General features: G+C 38.1%; 1 protein-coding gene across 1 annotated transcript in view; it reads left to right on the forward strand.

Moving 5' to 3' along the window:
• Positions 1-6,432: 6,432 nt before the first annotated feature.
• The window catches only part of LOC123005590 (protein O-mannosyl-transferase TMTC2), a 34,899-nt gene continuing 18,154 nt past the window's right edge, over positions 6,433-23,177 (forward strand). Inside the window, exons 1-4 of the mRNA XM_044399401.1 lie at positions 6,433-6,866; positions 9,782-10,544; positions 13,913-14,672; positions 15,426-15,540. Coding sequence (XP_044255336.1) covers positions 6,781-6,866; positions 9,782-10,544; positions 13,913-14,672; positions 15,426-15,540 — 1,724 coding nt within the window. The 5' untranslated portion in view covers positions 6,433-6,780. The remainder of the gene's footprint in view (positions 6,867-9,781; positions 10,545-13,912; positions 14,673-15,425; positions 15,541-23,177) is intronic.

Below are 23,177 nucleotides of genomic sequence, written 5' to 3' on the forward strand. Positions count from 1 at the left end.
GGAGTGAATTAACAGTTTCGGTTTTTGAGGATTTTATTTGTTAATAGTAAAATTATTGATTGAAATAATGATGATGGAACTTTAAAGTGCTAATATTGTCTACCCCGGCGCATCCACCATTTTAGGTATATTTTGAAATGTTTATTTATTTATAATTAATTAAATATATCTATTTATATATGATTAATATTATTTGTTTGTGTATTTAAGGACTTTAATAAAAAATAGACCGATAATATTGATTTTCCTTCTTTTAGATTATATTAAAAAAAATACAAATTAAATAGCATATGATAGATGTTTGTGATTTGTGTGAAGGGTGTTCTGGAGCGGTTTAATTAAATTGATAAACATGAAAGGTGTTGGAGTCGTCCTCAAGTTCCGGTTAGTTGTCAGATGACAAGAGGTTGTCTGCAGGGAAGAAGGCGGTCGGTCCGGCCGTTAGTTCCCGTCACAGGTGTGTCCCGTTTGTAAATTCAGCATTCGACCTTTGCGATTTATAGCTCGAGGCCTTAACGAGTTCTTGAACAATGGTGCGGCTTCGGTTGAAAGCCCCCCGAATTTGCCTACACACTCGAGTGTTCAATCCGCGGAAAGAGATAATTTCTTTCAATCTGGCGTTCTGATGGAGTTCCGGGAGGCGAAGCTGCGTGAAATATTAGATCGCGAAGACACAATGGATCGTAAGCGACCATCGCAATCGACTTAAGAGGGTCCCATATTGAAAATCACAGACAAAGGTACGTTTTCAATCTCGTGCTTCCACTCGGTGATTTGATTTGTTGGCAATCGAGTCCGCTCCGATTGTTTGACTTTTTATTTGCCCACATCGACTCGGCCAATATCGCCGCTTATAATACGGGCCAGGATTCGAATCGATCCTTCGTTAATTTTCCCAGTTGAAAGTGTCGCAACTTTGCGGCGGTTGCATGTATTGTAAGCAGCTAGTCGGCCGTGAGACTGATAATGGCCGAGACACAATGGAACTTCCACGTTATGCAATCCCATTTTCCCTGCATCGACATTAATACGCTGTGAAATTGTTAATTTTAACGCGCCTATCTAAGACGCTTAATAGGAATTTGCTCGATATCCTCCAAGACTGCACACAAAACTAATTATCCTTATCGCCTCTTAAGTACATAATAACGTCGGGTAGCATGCATAATGGGCCGGTCCGTGTGTCTTTGTCTGTTTAATATCCTGCCTCCTGGCTCACCAGACAACACACTCACCCCACCGCAAAGGTCACAAGAACTACGCCCCACATGCATCCCCATTTTAATTAAATATTACTAATCACTATACGCATGTTAAGTCGCTCCATATAAGGACTAATAGCCGAAGATGGGAGAGATGATTGTTCTCAGATTACGGTAACAAGAGAAGGCGGCTAATAATCCCTGCCAATGTCGGATTTGGTCTGGGCAACGGTGCACTTGTCTGTGCCACCAGAGATAAGCGGCTTACCGTTTGGCAACAACGCCAACGAAAGAATCCTTCGACGACCAAAAATAACACCAATGTACTGATAACTCGACAACAATACACACGATATCGATTTTTTAAAATCCCTACATCTCACATCTGAGTTCACCTGTTCCAAATCGCGGCTTAACTTCGGATTTTTAGCTGCGTTTCAGTTTCGCGTTTATTAAAGAAAACGTCAAGATTGTAACAACGCGGATTTTATGACGCATCATTTTTTATTACGCCGATAAAATAAATAGAATCCATTTTAATTTCGATGGCAGTGAATTCGGGAAATGCCTTTGTAATTGTTATTTTACTGCTGAAGCTTGCCGGCTTTAAATTAAATATAAATCTTTACTGCTTTCATCGATTGCTTTCAAATTCATAGCCCGTTATGGCAGAGAAGAAACCAAAATGATAATAATAATGATATTAAGTGGAATTCATTCGGCTAATGAATGGCTCGCCTTTCCATCGATCGTTTCACTCGTCAATTATTTATCGTGCAATAAAATAATGACTCTGCAGCCGTTAATTTTATTTATTTCTTAATTTACGACAAGGGCGTTGCTATAATAATCTTCTGATTGTAATCATTTCCATGTATTTGTTTTGTAACGTTCAGTCGCCGAGCTTACATCACGTCAACACAAACAAACTCTACACTAATTACAAATTTCATGCTTCGATTGTATTCGACGATCGGGCAAATAACGAAAATCAGCATCAGCAAGTTGCACTTCATTACTAATCTTTGAGTTCCCTTCAGTGGATAAAAAAATCGCTTCAGAATAAATATGGTAATGAAAAGCGATTAGTGCGGCTTAAAAATGCCCTCGTTGGAAAATCTCGACTTGGAAGCGTTTCTATTTTGATTAGTTATTAATTAGGGAAATCGTAGCGTAACTTAATCTGTTAGACAATGCTTCGTTTCGTTAATCAAGAGCTAGCTGAAGTGAGAACAACACAGCGTTGCATGGATTTCCATATTATCTGAAGAGCGTTCAAGCTTAAAATTTCAAAGCAGAGTCTCATTACTACTAGTCTAGCTTTGTCATGAATTAATATCGACGGTTTTTTAAACAAGAAAATGTTCATCTTCCTACGAAATAACTGCAGTAATGTAAAATTCTTGTTTTCCCATCTCTGGACTAATTAACGAGATACAGAAAAAGTTCAGGTGTATGAAATATTTTTAATTAGAGATCGCCTAGGCAACTGAAAACACAAACTGTTTAATTCTGGAAGTGGCAATAGTCTGCTCCGGCTGTTGTACAACACATTATAAAATTTTCTCCAGAGGGAGCATCCACAGCACTCGGGAGTTTACTATGAAAATAAGTAATTTCATAGCTTGATACGTTTTTGTTTGAAAGGAGAGAGAAAACGAGTTAATTAAGTTCGTCATGTTAGTGGGGATGTTTCGCCCCTGGTCGTGTCGTTATATTATGCTCTAGTAATATTTTATATGGGAGAGGGTTCATTACGAGGTGAAGTAACATATTGAATTCTGCGGGGAATTTTGACCCTAAAATGCAACGAAACAATTGACGTCTCTTGATATATGTGTAGATCGAAACTGCGTCGCCTGTGGCTTACTGATAATGCCCTTTGGTTTATTTTGCTGCGCGATGTTTGATATACCTCTACGAGAGATGATAAATGACCGGACGAACACCGTACAAATATTCATACGTTCTCTAATGATTTTAAGCTCCTAAAAACCGATTCGGTTCGAGATACGCACCCTTTCTTTGTCGACATAAAATGCCTATCCCTGTTGCGATATATTTGTGTATATGAACATAAATTACACAGGCGTCTCGTAAAGTAATAAGCCGCGATTGCTGATACCGATCTGATAAGCGGTGAAATCGTCAAAATTTAATTAAAACTAGCGTTAGTTCGTGACAGAGGTCGTTAGACACCGCAATTCCGATGACAATAAAACGAGTAATGTTTAAAACCTATGAAATACAACAAGTGACCACAAGTACATTTTTTGGTAGATTAGATAATGCACTTTGTAATAATGATGCCATTTCGTTAGGTTTTATGATGATGGCGTATTACTTTCCGCTAATTGCCCCCGAAACACATACGCCGTTGTTATTCGCGATGCTTTTACTCCAGTCGGAACGGCATCGACATAAAACCACGTGTAAAATGGCATCGAAGGAAAAGTACTGCTCAAAATCCGACCGGGGGGCAGTAAAAATCTCTGTAATCATTCCCCGGGTGGTTATGACTCAAGTAGAGTGCAATAGGAGGGCTGTGAGTGGACTGCGTCGTAAAACAAAGGCTCCTTCTGCCGGAGGCATGCGTTCGCACTCTACACAGTTACGGCTCTTCACATCGTCAACACGGTACCGGGTTTTTGACGCTCCAAGAGGCCACTTTGACCCAACAAAACCTTCGTGTTTGTGAGATAAATTTCACTGAAGGTAATTGACGATCGAGTGCATGTAGAGCACAATTTATGCACAAACTTGAATAAACAATATTTCCACTTACAAGCGATAACATCTCCATGTGTAATTGTCGACGGCCAAGTGACTAGAGGCCATACGGGCCCGGACGTCATAAATAATACCTCAACAATAGCGGGCACCCCAATAAGTACACATCTACGACTCCTATTCATACAATATTAACTGGCGTTTTACATGCATTTGTTAATATTTCATGTAATTCGTTCGTGCTCGAAGCTTATAAAATAGTCGCCCAGCAGAACAAAAACTAGTTTTTTATATCTAGCCTCAGCTGCGGGATAAATTCTTTTCATCTTCAAAAAGAAAGACGACTTTTCAAAGGATTCTTCAACGACATAGTTTTGTTGTGTCGCAACAACAAAAATTAATTATCTCGTCATGACTGAGAGAAACGTTCAACTTGTATTCTGCGGCAAAGACCCAAACAATTAAAAACTTCGTCCAACGTTTCTTCCCAATTACACAGTTTCCGTTAGAACGATCGTAATAAATGCATTAATGAAATAAATCTCTTTGTCTTTTAATAGATACATAAATAAAGTTGCTGCTATTTCTCCGACATAAAATTTAATTTCTTTTTCGGTATTCATTAAGCTGAAATTAATTATACGCGGCACATGACGAGGTCGCCTCTATTTGTCCCCTGTCGGTACGTTAAGCGTTAGTTTCTATATAGAACTCCGACCACAATATACTCCAATTAAGAACAATGAGAGATAATTAGTTTGATTGGAGATAATTAAAGCATCCCGATGTCATGAGAAGCACATCGTGAAAAATATCAGGATCCAGATGTTAATTATTATTTTAAATAGCACAATTGCTCTTATTTTCCCTATCGATTTTTCTTCTAAAGACCCCAAGAACAAATTTACTCTATTTTTGCCAGGGGACTCACTATAGTCTATAATTAAAAGGGTGACTGTCGAACGGGAAAGTAATGTGATCCAATGAGGGGTAGCATGTGCTCACCTGTTCGGTGAATCATCATCTCACTATTTCAATCTACATTTATGAGAGAGGGAGGGTGTTTCGGGGTAATTTTCATTAGCCGCTCAAGTGTTTCCAGCGGGATTACCTATCAATTATCATCGTAATTGCTGATTAAAGGCAAATAATTCAAATTCGACCGAGTGCTATATGAGCAACGGTATCAACAATGATTGTGTGACGTCACCCGTTTCGCTTTATGGAAATAAGGGTTTATGACATGGACGTGCCGCCATTTTTCTAATGCGATTGGGTTATTAAAAAACAACGAGATTTCATGCATTTTAATTCATTTGCTTTATTCGGACATTTTGAGTAATCAAGGTGCTGAGAAAAAAAATATAATTCTAATTGTACTAACAGAATTAGGCAGATTAGAGCTTGAAGCTTAATTTAGGGTTGTTACAACTAGATAAATAATGACGTCCTCCGACACCAATTTAATAAAGATAGATAGCGTATCTTAAGAAATGTAACAATATAATTGCTCGGGATATATCTAGAGCCGTTCATTGTCCCCTAAAGTCGTCTTAGATGATATTAAAGGGGGAAGTTAACGTATTGTTACAACATTCTAGGAAATATAGTGCAAAATATGCGTCCTTCTGAGAAATGAACTTGGTTCGATGTGAATCGATAAAAGTTGAAGAATTTCGTGCAGGTGTCATCCAATCAAGCATCTGGTTGTTAATCTGGCAAATGTGTCTTCTGGCCGAAAGACGACCAAGGTGATGCGATGTAATTTAGTCAGCAATCTGTAGCTGTAATATATTTTCTCATTCCGGCGACCTGAGCAACTCGGTGGCTGTAACTTGGGGCTCCGCTATTTACTGCTACGAGTTCGAGTTCTGACGTGACGTATTCATACTCATTACTCGACGTTTCACCGCCGCCTATCGCGCCTTTGCTATATTACTATGCCCCGAGGAAGGGTTACACTGAATTTACAACTTGCAACTTTGCAGGATTGCGCTTTTTCCCCACGACCGCTGTCTTCCCCTCGGCGAACGAAATTCTAATTTTTACTCCAACTTTCATCATTTCCACACTTTCCAACGCTGTTTGCGACCATTTATATCCGGTATCGCGTTTATTTTCATTAGCTCGATCCCACTTTGGAGAAATCGACGACGGACCATAAAACACCACCTTAGATTTAGCACAGACGTGTCATACGACAATAACTTTCCTCACATGAAAGAAGTAAATGCTGGATTTATAATCATTAACCAGAGGATAAAGCTTAGACAATTAGAATAATAAATTGTTGACTAATATTTATGGAGGTTTTGTGAGAGGTGTGAAGTGGATGTGTCGCTCCAGCAGCGAAGAGTTGGCTTTGGATGAGTTCGTTGTTGGCGGTGTGACTCCGGTGACTCCGGTGCCACCTGTACGGCGTTGTCTGTGCGCGCGCTTGTGCGGGGCGTGTTGGGTGTCCCACACAGAGGGTCGATCATCAGTATTCGCGCAATGCTCGTGTCGACTATATAACGGCGGTGTGGCGGTCGCGAATCGCTCAGTTCCGTCTTGCTCCTCCAGGTGAACTCCACAGGTGACGCTCTGGAGGCGGCATCGCAATGGACTCAACTCGTTTAATGAGTAAACTTTTGTGAACGGCTGCCGCGAACCTTGCAGTCCAGTCGAAGATCGGAGCTTTTTCTTCCGGCAAAAAGTCGCCCTAACCCTTTTTGCCAGTAATGTGCAAGCTTGGCACGGACGGTGTAAATGATCTAACATATTTCAGCGCTTTGCCGAGATTAGCGCAGCTTTGAGTTGGGCGCAACAAGTCACGATATCTTCGCCCATCGATGTGCTGACTCCCAGCATGGATTATGTTAGCTCTCTCTGCTGTCTTCTCGCCTTCGTCCTCTACTACAACACGCTGGATGCCGGATTCGTTTACGACGACCGGTGAGTAGTCGCCTTCTTCGCCAGCAGGGCGTCGACAAATGCTTTCTTCTTTCTGTTTACGACGCTCGATCGACAAAAAACCTTTATTTGCTGATATTTCACAAAAATAAATCTGATACAAACAAGGCGAAACTCGACAAACGAACAACTCCACAAATAAAATTCCTAATTCATACTCTCGCTACTAATTTAATAATCCCACAGTGTTGTCTGCGCTGCTTTACATGAAAGGAATTCGCCCGTCTTTTATATTTTTGACGCATTAAAAGCAACGAGAAATTCTAACTAATTGCGGATGCCTCTCGAATGTTTCGCATAACAATGTACCAAACAGAAAACAAATGGGATTTTACTAGATACCGGAAAATTGAACTGCATCATATACACTGACGCTCAAGGAAAATATAAATGGTTAGAAATCACTCGTGTGAATTTAGCACACACGAGAGACACACACATTGTAAAAGCTTAATTTCCGTCGACTGAACTCGAGGCTTAGTTCAGACGAAGCGCATTGACGTAAATCGCCTCCTCTTTTGCTTTATGCTCCGTATTCATCCTACATTGAATGCAATGAATATAAATGTACATACACACATCTCAACCACACAAGTATTAAAAATAACTTACACATTTTCTTCTTCCGCTAATACGCTTTTTCTGTATTCAAAAATGTTTTTTTATTTATTATTTCTATTTTTTTTTTGATTAATTCGAATATAATTAAACGCTTCACCTTGGCTTTCCACCAACAAAAAGAAAATCTGCTGGCAACCACGTCCGCAAACTGAACCCAGTATCGGAAAATCGCTCCGAACGGTCAATTGATCGGCTTATGGTCCGCGTTGCGGTCTTGAAATCTTCATGTTTCATTCGAGCTTTTCCACTAAAATACAAGCAGAAACGCAGCACAGAATCTTACCGGAATTTTTATATTGCGATTCCTAGCTATTGTATCTTTAATATTCAAAAAGAAGGGAATAGAGATCAATTTTTCCGTGTTGTATCAGATATGGAATCAGACTGTTGGCTGCTCTACACAGACGCACTTTGTACGTGTTATGATTCTCAAACGGAGCCGTTCAATTAAATTCTGTTGGCATCGTTTGCGACCGACAACGGGCGTGTATACACGCTGTGTTATTGCCGCCGCCCCTTTATGAACCCCTTTTCATCCGCAGTAGCGGCCTTTGAGACGTCGCGCTACAACCTAGAGCTTCTCAGATACTCCGGCCGCCCCTTTGTGTAATGATAATCTCTGTCTCCCCGAACGCCACTGCCTTATTTCCTCACTAAATATAATCCAACTTCTTAGCAACAATATGCTACAGACTGCACGACGATAAAATCAGAATTCAATGGAACAAGTGGAAGTGACGGCTTGATTCCGTGACGTGTGGTGGCGGCTGTCTATACACGGGAAATTTAAAATAAGCTCGAGCTATTTGCTCCTTTGAATCGGTGGGTGCATCATTTCCAACTCAAAGTTAAACTAAAAAAAATAGAATAGAGGCCGCGTCAACGACTTGCAAAATGTCAATTGTGCCGTTAAAACTCCTCAAGCAAGTTAAATTTAACCAGAGATCGTTTTTCTAATTATTGTTTGTTCGACGTCGGCAAATTTATCGGAGAAACTTTGGACCACTTCGCATAAAATTAACCACGTGGAATGAGCAAAAGAAAAATCAAACTATCAGATTGATGTGCCCGCTTCGCAGTCATTATCCGAGCTTCGAAACAAACTGTTTCGCTAAAAATTTCAGCGATGATGATTTATGCACTCCTGTGCAGATTATTCCTTCAACGCCCGAAGTTCTCCTTCAGAATCATTTATCTTCCGACTTAATTAGCTTCCGGATTTTGTTATACAAAAAATATATGACATAGCTATCGTTATGAAGTTTGTCGGATTTACTCGATACATGAAAATTCGTGGGAGGTAAAAAAATGACCGGCGTAATCGTTTTTCGATGAATTAATATGTACCTCACGTGCACGTAAAATTAATTGCGTCTACATAAAACTTCCATTTTATTTATACGTTTGATGGAGAAAATCCATTTAGTAACGAAGAAGCAAATATCTGCAGTAACCTTAAAAGTGTAATTGTTACACAAATAACACGATTTTCCCAAATGTAAAAGCTTTTACATACATTTACCCTAACATCACAATTATTATGACCACAACATATACAAAATCAATTTTCTAGGAACAGTAAACATGTTTAATATGCAATTCTCGTATTAAAACAATCTGTTCACTTTAACGGGCTTGATTTGGTTTTAAATTATAAATTACGTTTCTTTGACAGGTTTTATTATTGCAACTTTATTTCAGTTTTTACATCTAGCAGTTAAAAGTAGAACTAAAAAGATCAATATGTCAATTACCTGAGGCCGAAGTATTTTCCCTTGCTAGCCGATTATTACAAGCAAATAATACGATCAAATAACACTTTGCTTCATGATTAAAATAAGCAGGTGGTAAAAGAGAACCTATCAGAAGCAGAAGAAACAATCAAAATATAAATTGCGAAAATTAGAAAAATTTACATCTTAACGATGTCATTTTAGCATGTCAGTTGGATACAAGCAAACAAAGGCATTTTTTTCTGCTACAGACAAATAAAAAATTCTTTTGAACCCTCGTCACTTGTAGCTTCTTGGCATAATCGATTCCAGTGATGATGACACTGAGGTCATTCGGACATTGTTTTCGACATGCACAACCTGCACGTAACACCGATACGAACAACAGCCTGTCATTAATGTCGTGCATGTAGTAGTGGTCGTGGGCCATATTTCATTCCATGTCACAATGTCGCTATAACGAATGTTGTTTCAATTAGTGCTACTTAATCAGCGACATTCGATTTAAAATTAGTTAAAGACGTGGGAAATTTTCTGTTTCAGACGAGCGATTCTGAGCAACCCCGACTTGCTCCCGAAGACGCCATGGAGTCGCCTCTTGGAAAACGACTTTTGGGGTACTCCACTGAGCGACAGTGGCTCTCACGGTTCTTACCGTCCACTGTGTGTTCTAACGTTTCGCCTCAACTATCTTCTGGGAGGTTTCCAACCATGGGGATACCATTTAGTCAACGTTCTTTTACACTGTCTTGCGACGGCTCTTTTGGTCAAATTAGCCAGACAAGTTCTTCCAAAATCAAAGTCTTCGGTTGGGCCGGCCATAACTGGATTGATTTTTGCCACGCATCCTATACACACGGAAGCGGTAGCTGGAGTTGTGGGAAGAGCTGATTTGGCAGCCTGCAATTTTTATCTCTTATCGTTCCTAGCCTACGTCACTCATACTAGACATAGAGATTCGTTTTGTTGTTATTCTGGTAATAGAGAGGACAATATGAAACAACTGAGAACTTTAAAGTACCACAAGTTTGTTTATAGTCTACAAAAAAACGTTACGAATTGTAATTGGCCAAAGAGGCTAGGAAGAGAAGTTGTAAGTGAGACTTGTAATAAAAACGTCGTCTTCCGAATGAATTTAAAGGAAAAGAATGAATCGTGTTGTTTGAAAAGTAGAGTAAAGCAATGGATGTACTTGGGTCTGTGTATTCTTCTAGCTTTGGCTGCGATGCTGAGTAAAGAAACTGGAATCACAGTGCTGGGGATGTGTATGATTTACGACTTCATTTACTGCCCTTCGTTGAAAAAGGCAAGTATTTAATTTTTTTTCTAATTTAAATTCTTTGGTATATTCTTAAGCCTCCCTTATTGTGTGCAATAAATTTTAATCTATGATAAAGCAATTCCGTCGCGACCCACTTTTTTATCTACTTCCATAGAAGTGAGCACCGTTAGGAAAGTTGGAAAATCCCAAGCGAATTGATTGGCTTTACGTATCGGAGTTGAAGTGCTTTACCTTCGAGTTTAGAGTGGCGAAAATGAATTGATTTTCTTTGGTAACTCGCTCCAACTTACTAATCTTCATAATAACTCAGATTTGTGTAGTCGACGGTCGATAATTTGTCCAAGTGCGCTGGTATTAAATTTTTAACCATTTCGCTCACGAAACGGCCATTGATCCTGCTCTTCGATGCCGAAGATTCGCAATAAACCTGCAAGGGACACTCTTCTACGTGTTAATGTGTCACGTTCGACCCTATCTTCTCTTGTCGTCCGGTCGTCCAAGATTTCCCAAGATTGGAAAACTTCGCACCAGATATATAGCGTTGCAAATGCCGCAAAAGACACTAAAAACAAGGCCGGCTTTCCGGCCTCGTTAACACCTAATGGGAATCTCGACCCAAATCCACAAAACGTTAAAATACACACTTTTTCATTTAAAACAATAATGAAATCTCAGAAACCGTGTCAAGGTCGGAAAGTTTCTCAATGGTAATTAATTACCGTCAGTGGTATGAGAAACTGCGGCGTTATCGTTCGTGTTCGAATCCCGTCCAATATTAACTCGCGGAGGGTCAACATGCGGAATCAATTCCGGTTAAGGTGCTGCGATACGATCTCTTCGACACATTAACACGATCGAAGGGAGCTGGAAGCACGCGTCTAACATGTATACTCTACGTACATAACGTTCCCGTATCGCTAAATCTCGCCATCGGTTAGACATTCAAACCAGATCGAAATATTTTCTCCGAATCGATTCCGCCGAAGTGACCATTCGTTTCGCATTGGCGAGTCGGCCCGACGACGGCCTGCAAAATGCCTCTCGAAATATACGAGGTCATTTGGATTTCCACCTCCCGCCCCGCAGACGACACCGCTTCTCCCGGATTCAATTCGAAACTGGAGTCCCGGACCGTTCAAATTGCTTTTCTTACTTTATTTCGGTCGTTCAATACGTCTTCTTTCACCGAAAGACAGTCCATAGATATTTGCCAAAGCGGTGTTGACTGAACAATTTGTCGGGATCAGTGACGCTGTATCGAATGTAAACATACACAAAATCCACCCGAAAACGAAAAATTCGACTAAGACACGTACGACTTGCGGATGGCAGGATGCAATTACAAGGAAGATGCCAAAACAGGTCTTGCGAAACAACCGGAATCATGAGCTCTGAGCTTGCGGATTGCAAAAAACACAAATACATCTATTTTATTTTACTTTTCCATAACTTGTGATTTATAATTTGTTTATTTCGGAGGTGTGTTACGAGTTGTCGTAAATATGAAGACGTTGAGGGATGTCAGTCCACCGGCGGCGTATTTACATGTTTATCAGACCGGCCGACGCTCACCGGGATTTATTGGCGCTATTCGTGTAATGTAATGGCGCGAAGAACCGGAGACGGATACGGGTCTAACTTGTGCTGACTGCCGAACCACGCCACCCTCTCTCACCCCCCATGGTTTCAAAAGATTGATAACGATGCAGCCACTTTGCGGCTGACGAGGAGCTCCCTCTGTTCCCCAAATGTGACTCTAATTTTCAATTGAAATTCGATGCTTCCGTTTATCATTGACGCTCCATTTCAAATTAAAATTAAATTTTGCAAACGTTCCGGACACGTTTGACCGAATCGTCTGATACTATGTTTAAACAGCACGGTGCATAAGTGAGGTTTAGTAACTAAATTTACCCGAATATTGATGTGATGCGCCTACAAATGGTGGATGCGCCGGCCAAGAGCTTATCCAAACATAATGCTTAGAAGGTTTTGCACTAAAAGTTTTAGTCTTAACGAACAGTGACGATTAATTTTAACTTTATCTGAATCGCAGCTAAGACTTTTAATCAATATTTTTTACAATAATGATTTTGATGATTCAAAAATTATGAGAAAAGTCGTTTAGAATTTGTTAAAAAGTCAATTTTGATGTAGGTTATTCCTAAATGTATATTATTTTACTTAGATGCAAAAACATGTTAAATATTATTTATAAACTCTTCAACAAAAAACAAAAGATTTTTTAACGAGAAATAAATGTCGAAATAGATAACAGTTTTATAAAGTTATACCTTTCTTATTAAGTTAGCTATTGCGATTTAAATTGCCGTTAAAAGAGAAAATGAATTTAGGTACTTCAAAAAAAAAATTCATTTCGTAGTTTCCTAAACAAAATAATTAAAAAAAAAACAGGTTTGTTATGATTTTAATAAAAGTGTGATACAAATTGGTTTTAAAATTCTATTCTATCAACTTTTAAGCTTTCAACTGATTACTTAATTTTTAAGTTTAAAGTTTTTGCATCTTTCAATAACAAGAATATTGAAGGTAAAAATTTACTAAAAAATAAATAATAAATTTTTGGTGGTGTGAATTTAATGGAATGGAGAGCTGGTTAAAAATTCTCGTTAATCAGTGTGTGTAAAACTGAATTTTCTTCGACATTAAAACATTTGCAGCCGGTTATTACCGTTCATTATTTACACGCCAGTGCTGGTAGTACAGTTTTCTTTTCATAAGATGTTATCATAACGTGAATTATGTCCAACTTAATGTACGATAATCCTCCCCTTTGATTTACAAGAGTATTCTTTTCATGTTTTGTTCTTTATAAAAAAACACAACAGAAAAACAAAGGTATCTTTTATGTAACAACCTTTTTCGAATAAAAAACAGTTAAAAAGACAGTTATCACGCTTTAAAACGTTCTACAAAAATGCACATTTCACTGTATGAAACAGACAAGCAGAACAAGCAACTGGCTTATGGCAGAAACACATCACGAGATATATAGCGAGTACATGTCCATGCAGATAAGAGGTGGAAAGGCCAGTTCTAAATCGCATCGAAATCAATGAAACCCGGAAAAACATCCCCGTTGAATGGAACTTTCCCTCCAAATTCCGATGCAAAATAAGCGCGCTTATCTTATTCATACTGCACACGGATTTATATAAAAGCTTTTTGAATTAAAGCGAAATTTTCTTTTCAGTAAACAACTAGACAATAAATAACGAAGCTTGACACTTGTCAATTTTTCAATAGCCCATCCATGAGGTGAGAAAGCGATTCGAAATTTGCAAAAATTTATAACAAAACAATGACACATCATTTCTCAAATGCGACAGGTGTTCATCGATCATTAACAATCTCTCTTGTTTTGATTACAGAAACAATGGCGCAGTTTGTTCGTTCTGGGAGCAGCTTCCGTTATCCTTTTAGCCATCCGATTGCAATCCCGCGTCCCCCAGTTCTCCACTGCTGACAATCCGACGGCTCGCGAGCCAAAACTCCTCACTCGCTTGCTCACCTTCATCTACCTTCCCGTCTTCAACTTCTGGCTGCTTCTCGTCCCCAACACCCTCAGCTTCGACTGGGGGATGGACGCCATCCCCCGCATCACGACTCTCAGTGACAGTCGCAACATCGTCACTTTCTGTTTCTACTCGCTGTTCTTCCTCCTGGTGAAAAAGAGCGTCTCATCAATAAAATCGCCGCTGAATGGAAAAACGTGTCGTTGCTGCCACTTGGACCTCTCCGATGTACATACTGTTAATTGTCGAAACACGAACAATAACAATACGTTGCACTCGACGTGCGTTTGTCTTTCGAAAAAATCCACATCGAATTCCTGTTGTGTGATTTTGTTGGCGCTGGCGTTTTTGACTCTTCCTTTTTTGCCAGCAACCAACTTACTGTTTTATGTCGGGTTTGTGGTGGCCGAGAGGGTTCTTTATCTACCCAGTGCGGGACTGTGTTTGATGGTGGGACTCGGCGGGGCTGCGCTTTATCGGAAGTATCGCACGCCGTTTACTGTGGGCTTTATTGGAGTTTTGCTAACGTTCAGTGCTAAAACCGTGCTGAGAAACAAAGACTGGACCAACGAAGAAGCGCTATATAGAGCGGCCGTCAACGTCAACCCGCCTAAAGGTAAATACAAGGATGTTCCACACAAGATTCAATGTCAAACACATTCACATTAAAAACTTTCTTTGTGAACAACAAAAAACAAAAAATTGTTTAAAACTTTTATTTCGTTTCATCAACTTTTTCAACACACTGCCAATTGGTGCTGAAGTCATGTACAAAAATTTTTTCAAAAGTTGGATTTTTTATTTTTTTCTGATTATGCTACATTAAACAACAATTAAATTAGGTTTTGTTGTGGTGGAAATGAATCAAAGCGCTTTGAAAGAAGTTTCGTTTTATTTTCATTAGTTAATTTTAATTAGTACATTATTCGTAAATTTCAGAAATGTATTATTATTAGTGCAGCCGAAACCTTTTCCCATCAAAGAGTTAATTACGACCTTGTCAGCGGTATCAAAAGCAGGAACTTCAAAGAGCGAAAAATGAGACAATAAGCAGTTTGTAGAAATAATATTAATTAACATCTAATTAGGAGTGTAGGAAATAAGTTCGTTTCAATATGCGATGCATTCGTGCCGCATCAAAACGCTAGTAACAAGACTTAATCCAATTACTCATTTTAGAAGTGGGTCTATCTTCTGCATTTTAACATCGCGTGCAGCATTAATCTATTTACTGCTTCTGAAATGTTCGAGTTTGTTTGACTTTCTTGAAACATGACTTCGAGATATATCATACAGAGTTTCAATACATGCATTCAAAGTTGTATAAGTCGAGATAATGGACTTCTTAGAGTCTGTGTTTGTGTTTCAGCGTATGGGAATTTAGGCAGCGTTTTGAGCAGTCAAGGTCGAATAGCAGAGGCCGAATGGGCATTCCGCAAGGCGTTGCAATTCCGACCCAACATGGCCGATGTTCACTATAATCTGTAAGTATAGCGACGCCCTCTCCATATAATATTTATTTTTATGAAAGTCGGTGTAATTTTCGCAATGCTGTCAGGAGCGGTCGACGTAATGGATCGCCATTCAATAGAGTTCAGTCGATGACTGATTGATTGAGAGTGATTTCATGTTAGAGCGTTGCACGCGAGTTTAGGAAACGGCCGATTACTCGAGTGGCTGGTACAAGTGTTGTCCAGATAGGATTCCAACGACTTTGCACATAATTTCGAAAAAGACTGCATGAATTCGGACGTGCAAATCCCGACGACGTTGCTGAAGTGGCAATTAGGGTTCGGGATGTTTTTATCGCATCGACGTCATCACCCCTTTAATGCGCTCTTTAATACCGCACGTTATCGTAGCTTCTCACTTTTGCTTTCGGCCTGGATCATCATCGGTCTAATCGATAGGGGAACACACGTTCCCTCGATCTTTGCATCCTGCCGTGTCATTACCGATAGGCTGTTAATCCCATCAAGCCGGTAGGCCGAGCACGTGTCGGAGCGCTTTGGAGGACGTACACAGAATAACGATTGCTTTCCGGAAGAATACAGCCGGAATCTCTCTAATTGCAATTGTGTATTTAATCTGAAACCCTCGCACTCCCGTCGTCTAATTGAAATTACCTCAGACACGGAGTGCCGCCTTCCACTGCCCCCGTATTCGCTTTTCCAATATAGCTGCATTAAAAAACAAGTTTTTTTCTTTCTTACTCATCTTACTTAATAATGTCTGTTTTGCTTACTGCACAAAATTATAAATATTAATTTTATACTGTGTATTATTTAATTTTTGTAATAGAACTAAAAGAGAAATATATCCAGATGTTAGATATTACAACTTTTTTTTTGCCCCTTTTTCAATTTTGTATGCATAAATAATCAACTTTTGCATAAAATACACATTTTGAAGAAATTTTATGTTTTATTTATATTAAGAATCACACAAATCATAAAAGTAAATATTATATTAAATGTAAATTCACTGATGAAGCTGGCCAAATAGTAACTACATAAGATAAACTCAGTGGCGCAGCCAAAGATAGAGTTTGGGGGGGGGGGCACTCATTCAAGTGTCATAGTACATAGTGAGACGTTGTCACGTGTTTTTTGCAATTTTTTTTGAGCGATTTTTAAATTGAATTGTTGTATTTGACATCTAAAAATTTGACCTATGCAGTACCCAAATTGCTTGAAAATAGCTCAAATTGTATTAGTTTCAATAAAATACTTTGATCTACAACAATTTCTCCCAATATGCAGTCAATTATGGTAAAAATGTATCATAAAATGTGTTCTGGATCAAGTAATCAAGTGTTTAAATTAAAGTGTTTAAATCTAAATCATTTAATATCGATATACATGAATTCAGTTTACAGCAAGACGTACTTTTTCGTAGTCACAGAGTGGTAATTCCAAAATCTTTACAACAAAGAATCTTACAAGAGTTACACTATGGACATTTTGGTATTGTAAAAACAAAAGCTTTAGCTAGAAGTTACTGTTGGTGGCTAAATATTGATGATGATATCGAAAATTTGATTAAAAGTTGTCAGAATTGTCAACAAGTCAGAAATAATCCACAAAAAGCCGAAAATCATATTTGGGAACCAACGAGTAAGCCTTTTGAAAGAGTACATTTCGATTTTGCAGGTCCTTTTCAAGGAAAATATTTTGCTATTTTAGTTGATGCATTTTCAAAGTACCCAATTGTTAAAATAGTAAATAACATTACAACAGATTCTACAATTAAATTCTGTCTAGAAATTTTCGCAATGTTTGGTATTCCTAAAGTTTTTGTGAGCGACAATGGTTCTCAATTGTGCTCGAAACAATTTAAAGAATTTATTCAAAGTAACAATATAGTACATAAACAAACTGCACCTTTTCATCCAGAAAGTAATGGACAAGCAGAACGTTTTGTTCAAATTCTTAAAAACGCCTTAAATTCATTAATAAAAGAAAATAAAAACATTGAATTAAATTTACAAAAACTTTTAATGCACTACAGAATTACACCTCATTGTAGCACAAATGAAACTCCTGCATTTTTTATGTTTTCTAGAGAAATTCGGTCAAGATTAGATTTGCTTAGACCTGATACAATTTACACGCATTCTAAGGATTACAAAAATAATAAAAAATTTAGAAATTTACAAGTAGGAATTTTGGTACAAGTAAGAAATTATGGGGGAGACAAATGGGTAAGAGGAGTTATTATACAAAAAATTGGAAAATTATATTATCTGATAAAGTTAGACGATGGACGTATTTGGAAAAGGCATATCAACCAAATTATTACAACCACATAAACTTGAGTCAATTTTATTTACATGTATTCTTATAGTGATGAGTACTTTTTCCGTTTCCATTTTTTTTAATTCCCAGAATCCCAGGACCTGTACATCCGAAGTGTCAATAAGACCCGCGAGTGGACAAGTAAATAAATGAAAAGTGGTTACTTCTGAAATTACCTACCTATATACAAATGAATTAAGAAGGGGAGGTGTTCTGGATCAAGTAATCAAGTGATCAAGTATACATTGGAATTACTGTTGTTAGTTACTTCAAGTTACAATTAATTTATAAACAAGTCATAATTTGAAAATACAGAAGTTTTATTAAGAATTCCATATCCATTTATTGATACACCCTCTACAAACACTACAAAATGTTACTAAAAACAGAGTCACAAAGAGCATTTTGTGTAACTGAAAACAGTTGCACAAAATGCCCATTATAACACCAAAATAGAAAAAAAATCTTATGCTTTTTTATGTACTTTCCCTTATTTATGCTTCGTTCACTTATTTGTTCTTATGCTCTTTCTCTTTTTTCTTATGCTTTGCATTTTTATTAGCTCATTTTCGTTCTGTTTCTCTCTGTCCCCGCTATCTTTTATTGCTAATTTAAATTAGTATGTGAATTTGAATTAGTAAAAAATTGCTGACTTGAGCGGGGTTCGAATCCCGAACCTACCTGACGGAAGGTGGGACTTTATGCCGCTACACAATCACACTGCCGACAGTCTTAATGTTTTAATTCAATATACAGTTTGAGTCATATACATATTCCGATACGAACTCGATTACAATTTTTTTTAAATTGGATGATCTTCTTTAGTTTGTTCACACCACCGCCTCCTTAATCAAATGTATCAATATCCCGCCTGGGCATTTCGTAAAAAATGCATTGGAGCAGTGATTCCGATTTTTTCTTAGTTACGGGGGTTACTAAGGAAAAACTGAATAATTTCTAATTATTAACGAAAAATAACGCAATTAATAAATGCTGGGAAGGAAGGATACAACAAAACTAGATACGCCAGAGAGAATTGATATTATGAGGTTGCACCCTTTAAGCTAACAAACTGGATTTGTCAAAAATTTTCCCCAGATTAAAGCGCCAACGGGGAATCAGTTGAACTCAAAAAATACCCAGGCGAGAAAAGGATTATTTCTATGGAGACGGCGATGGTTCACACTTTCAAAAATTACAACGTTTTTAGTTAGTTATTAAGATAGATAAACTACAATCATATTCATGCCGTCTCTTGATAGAACAAATGATAATTGTTTCTGAAAAACCGCAGTTTATGACTATTAATGAAACAGTGATTAGTTTGACAACTACTGTCATGGGTTTCCAAAAATTAAATAATTAAATGTGTATTTTTTGTATCCACTGTTCTGTGACATTTGTATATTTAGATGTGTAGATTAGGCCCTAACCGACTTTCAAACGCAACCCAAAATACATTCTCAGATACCACTATGCGTTAATTGATGTTCTCTTTGAAAATTTTTGAAGATATGAACATAGATACCTGTGACAATTTTTATAAATTGGAATACTACGGAGTACCTTTGAGGGTACAGATTCAGCCACAGCATTTTGTGGCATTCCTCATTTGTCAAGATCATATCAGTTTTTTCGTCGTATGAGTACATTTTGAATTCAAGGGAAAAAAAGGGGAATTGATGACACTGTCAAATTTAACAAATGACATATCAACAAAAACATTGATTTGAATTTAATAATCTAATTTTTTTTAAAATACAAAAAGCAAAGTTGGCTGAGAATGAGAATGTATTTTGGGTTGGGTCTAAAAATCGCTCAGGGTGTTTATTATAAGTGACTCATCCTGTGTGTATTCATACAACAAATTTATACATTTTTTTTTCTAAGCCTCGTTAACCCCCAAGACCGCAAATGTTTCAATTTTAAAGTTTTTAGTTTTTTCGATTTTTGTCGAAATTTTAGGTGATTTTCAGTATTCGGAACGGTTTATTGCTAATAACTTCGCAATTATTGACACTAGTTCTTTTTGTTTGGTACCGTTGGAAAGCGATTTTAGTCATATAATTTATCATATAATTGTTCTACGTTAAATAGTTGTCGAGAAAATTGCTGATAAAGTCAAAAATATCCAAAATATATTGATTTAACTATAACTTCTAAACGATCAAGAATTTTGCAGTTTTCTCGAAGCCAATCGATTTCGCAGAATATTCTACAAATACCGGGTGTCCCAGGCAGGTTTGGATATAGGAAATTAACATGAGAAATTCGTTTCTTTTTCCGGCTGCAGGAGTATCAGAAATAAAAATCTAATTAATGGGGCTTGTAGTGCTCGAAAAGGGCTCATCGACATTTTTATCCATTCTCCAATTAACTCCATTTGGGCAAAAACGGTTCTCGAAAAATCGAAATTTGAATTTGCCGGTTAGCGTTACTAAGAAACAAACTATCAAGTCATAGAAAAAGCTTTTAGTTGACAAATTCAACAATGACTAAGAATCGACAAAAATGTCGATAAGATAGCCCTTTTTGAGCAATACAAGCTCTTATAATCAGATTTTGATTTCTGTTACTTCTGCAGCCGGAAAAAAATAAAAACTAATTTCCCATGTTAATTTCCTATATCGAAGCCTGCCTGGGACGCCCGGTGTACCTATGCATACAAACGTTTTAACGTTTGATGTACAGTTTAGCCGCAATTTACAAAATAGAAAAAGTAAAAATTTGTGAATCTTCTGAAGTTCTGACAATATCGAAAATAATGGTATACAAATTCGAATCTTTAAATTGGTTGTTTCTGAAATATAATTTCAGTTTTATTACCACTACAAAATAATTTTGCATGATTTTAATCTGGAGGAGGGTTTTAGTTACGAGTAGGTTAACGAAAAGAATTCTGTCGTTGCAAATGCCAATTTGTTAATTTTTTTAATAAATATAATTCAATCTCTTATAAGAAATGTGATACAATGTCCACATTTGTTGAAAATGTTGAGATAGAGATATTATAATTTCTTAGTTTCTGGTTGTGATGTAAGTTGCCTGATGAAGACCGGTTTATCTAGAGAAATCGCGCTTTGTAAAGAATCCATCCGGCGTTTCTCTAATTACGATTGTATATTTAATCCTTCCTCCTCGTCGTGTACTAATTGAAATTACCCCTAGTCGCACCTTCGGATCTCTTCCGGCGCGTTTCTAATTAAAGTCCATGTATCAAACTGGTGCCGCAACACGAAAAATAACTGCCGCTTCCTTCCCGACGGCGCGCGCGAAACTTTCATAATTTCCTTCATTACGGGGCGCGGGTCGGAATAATAACTTGAAGGCGAGAACGACAACGACTCCTAATTAAAAATACTTAAATATGTCACGACCGCATTCGTGTAAAGGCGAAAATTTGTCGACGAAGAAAAAAAAAACTTTTACGGGACTTGATTTATAATTCTGTTTTGAATTAAAGTTGGGTGAGAAAAGCGTGCAAAACTTCAAAAGCGCGACACGGGACAACGTGCATTATATGAGTCATTCTTCACTTTACTTCATGCTCAATTAACTCTCGAACGCGAGAGGAAACTCTAACGACCACCTGGACGTCGTCATCGCGAGCGGGTGAGGAAACGAAGCAATAAGAGGGGTCAAGAAACGTAACAAACATTTCCAGAATTTACCCAAAAAACTGACAATTTCGGTGCTTTGAAAGCATTCTCAAATTGGTTTTCTTTTAGTTATTTCATTTATTTAATGAAAAATTAATTTTACTCCGCCTTTTAATATTTAATAAATAATAAGGAAAACAAGTCGAGTTGGTTAATGATGGACAAAAACAAGTTAGAGTTAAAATGATTTATGTACCTATGGGAAAAAATTTAAATAAAACTCGTGATGGTGCTTACTTTTTGTGTGTGATGATATTTTAATGGGAATTATCTCGTCTCGCCAACGAACTACAAGTAGCACTCGAGATTGAACAATATTTCACGGGGACCCTTTGGATATGAGGAAGACTTTTAAGAGCGTTTTAATGCAAAACGGTGTTTGAATTTGAAATCTGTTGTGTTTACTTTTTGCAGTAATATGGTAGACAAATTAAGTGCGATTTTCTAAATCTAGTTCTCAGCACTTGGAATGAAACAGATAAATTTTCGTCAGACCGACAATCTAATTTAACTTTGACAGTAAAGATATTTAGTGAGCGGAGTTGGAAGTTTATGGTGGAATAAATAGAAAAATCTCTTTGTGGGTTTAAAGTGGGTCGCGGTTTGGTTGTTGGTCAGTTATCGCATCTTCGAGTTGTTGTGTTTGGGATGATGCATGTCGAGGTTCTTGGTCGCGAGTTGCGCGTTGCAACCGTATTGATCCGGGGGTAGACGACGCGCTTCAGGATGAAATGACCCGGATTGGTTGATATCAAGTGAAATTCACGGCAGTTCGCGGCTCGTAAACGTAAAAATTGCCGGTTATTTTGTAGATTGTATGCGTTTAAAGGTCGGTTTATAGAGAGATATTTGTTAAACACGCGGTCGGCTCTTTTACACATTTTCAGGCAATAAAGGTGGTGGCATGAGTCGGGACAAAGAGTGGATTTGGCAAACAACAAACTGAACAACAAACAGCGATCAGAACGGGATCTTGGAGTTGAGAAGTTCCCGGTAATTAGCGGCAGGGATTGGGTAGTGATAATGCCGAAGGAGATGGGAAACTGATGAGGCTGCGGGGGATTAGAGCAGTCTGCCTGGGGCAGGATTATACAATACATTAGGACGGCGGAATATGAATTGAATATAATAGGAAGCAATGGCGTTATCCGAATTCGCCGGTTCCATAATTATGACGGAGACTCGTTCGAGTCCGGCGCAAGAACACACGCCGAACAAAGGCTTTTGTAACACGAAGACTGAATAGCTCGTGCTAGGGATTGTTTAACTCGAACCAGAGCCACACTTACCTGCTCGAGTTACCCAGTCAAAACGGACGCCTGCTGCTTGATGGCGCGATTATTCACCCCCATTGTTCCTCAAGGCTGATGAAAATCCGGGAGAGAGCGCACACCATTATCTGGCGCCCCTTACAAATCACCCCGGCATCGAGAAGTCAATATCGTTTAACTATTACAGCCAAGCCGCACCGTAATGATTTACTTGCCTTCTCTGCTACCACCAGACATCCAGTATCTCCTATTGATTATATATGAGCTTTCCGACGTCTCATGGGGGCGGTAAATTCATACGTTCTCACCAAGCCGGATACGATATATCCGAAAGGAGACTGCGAAAAGATGATACTAATGCCCGTGAAGGGTTTTATTAGAACGCGCCTTATTG

The sequence above is a fragment of the Tribolium madens genome, unplaced genomic scaffold, assembly GCF_015345945.1.
Source record: "Tribolium madens isolate multiple individuals breed KSU strain unplaced genomic scaffold, Tmad_KSU_1.1 Scaffold_20;HRSCAF=117;Tcas5.2_LG4, whole genome shotgun sequence".
In the NCBI taxonomy this organism is placed as follows: domain Eukaryota; kingdom Metazoa; phylum Arthropoda; class Insecta; order Coleoptera; family Tenebrionidae; genus Tribolium; species Tribolium madens.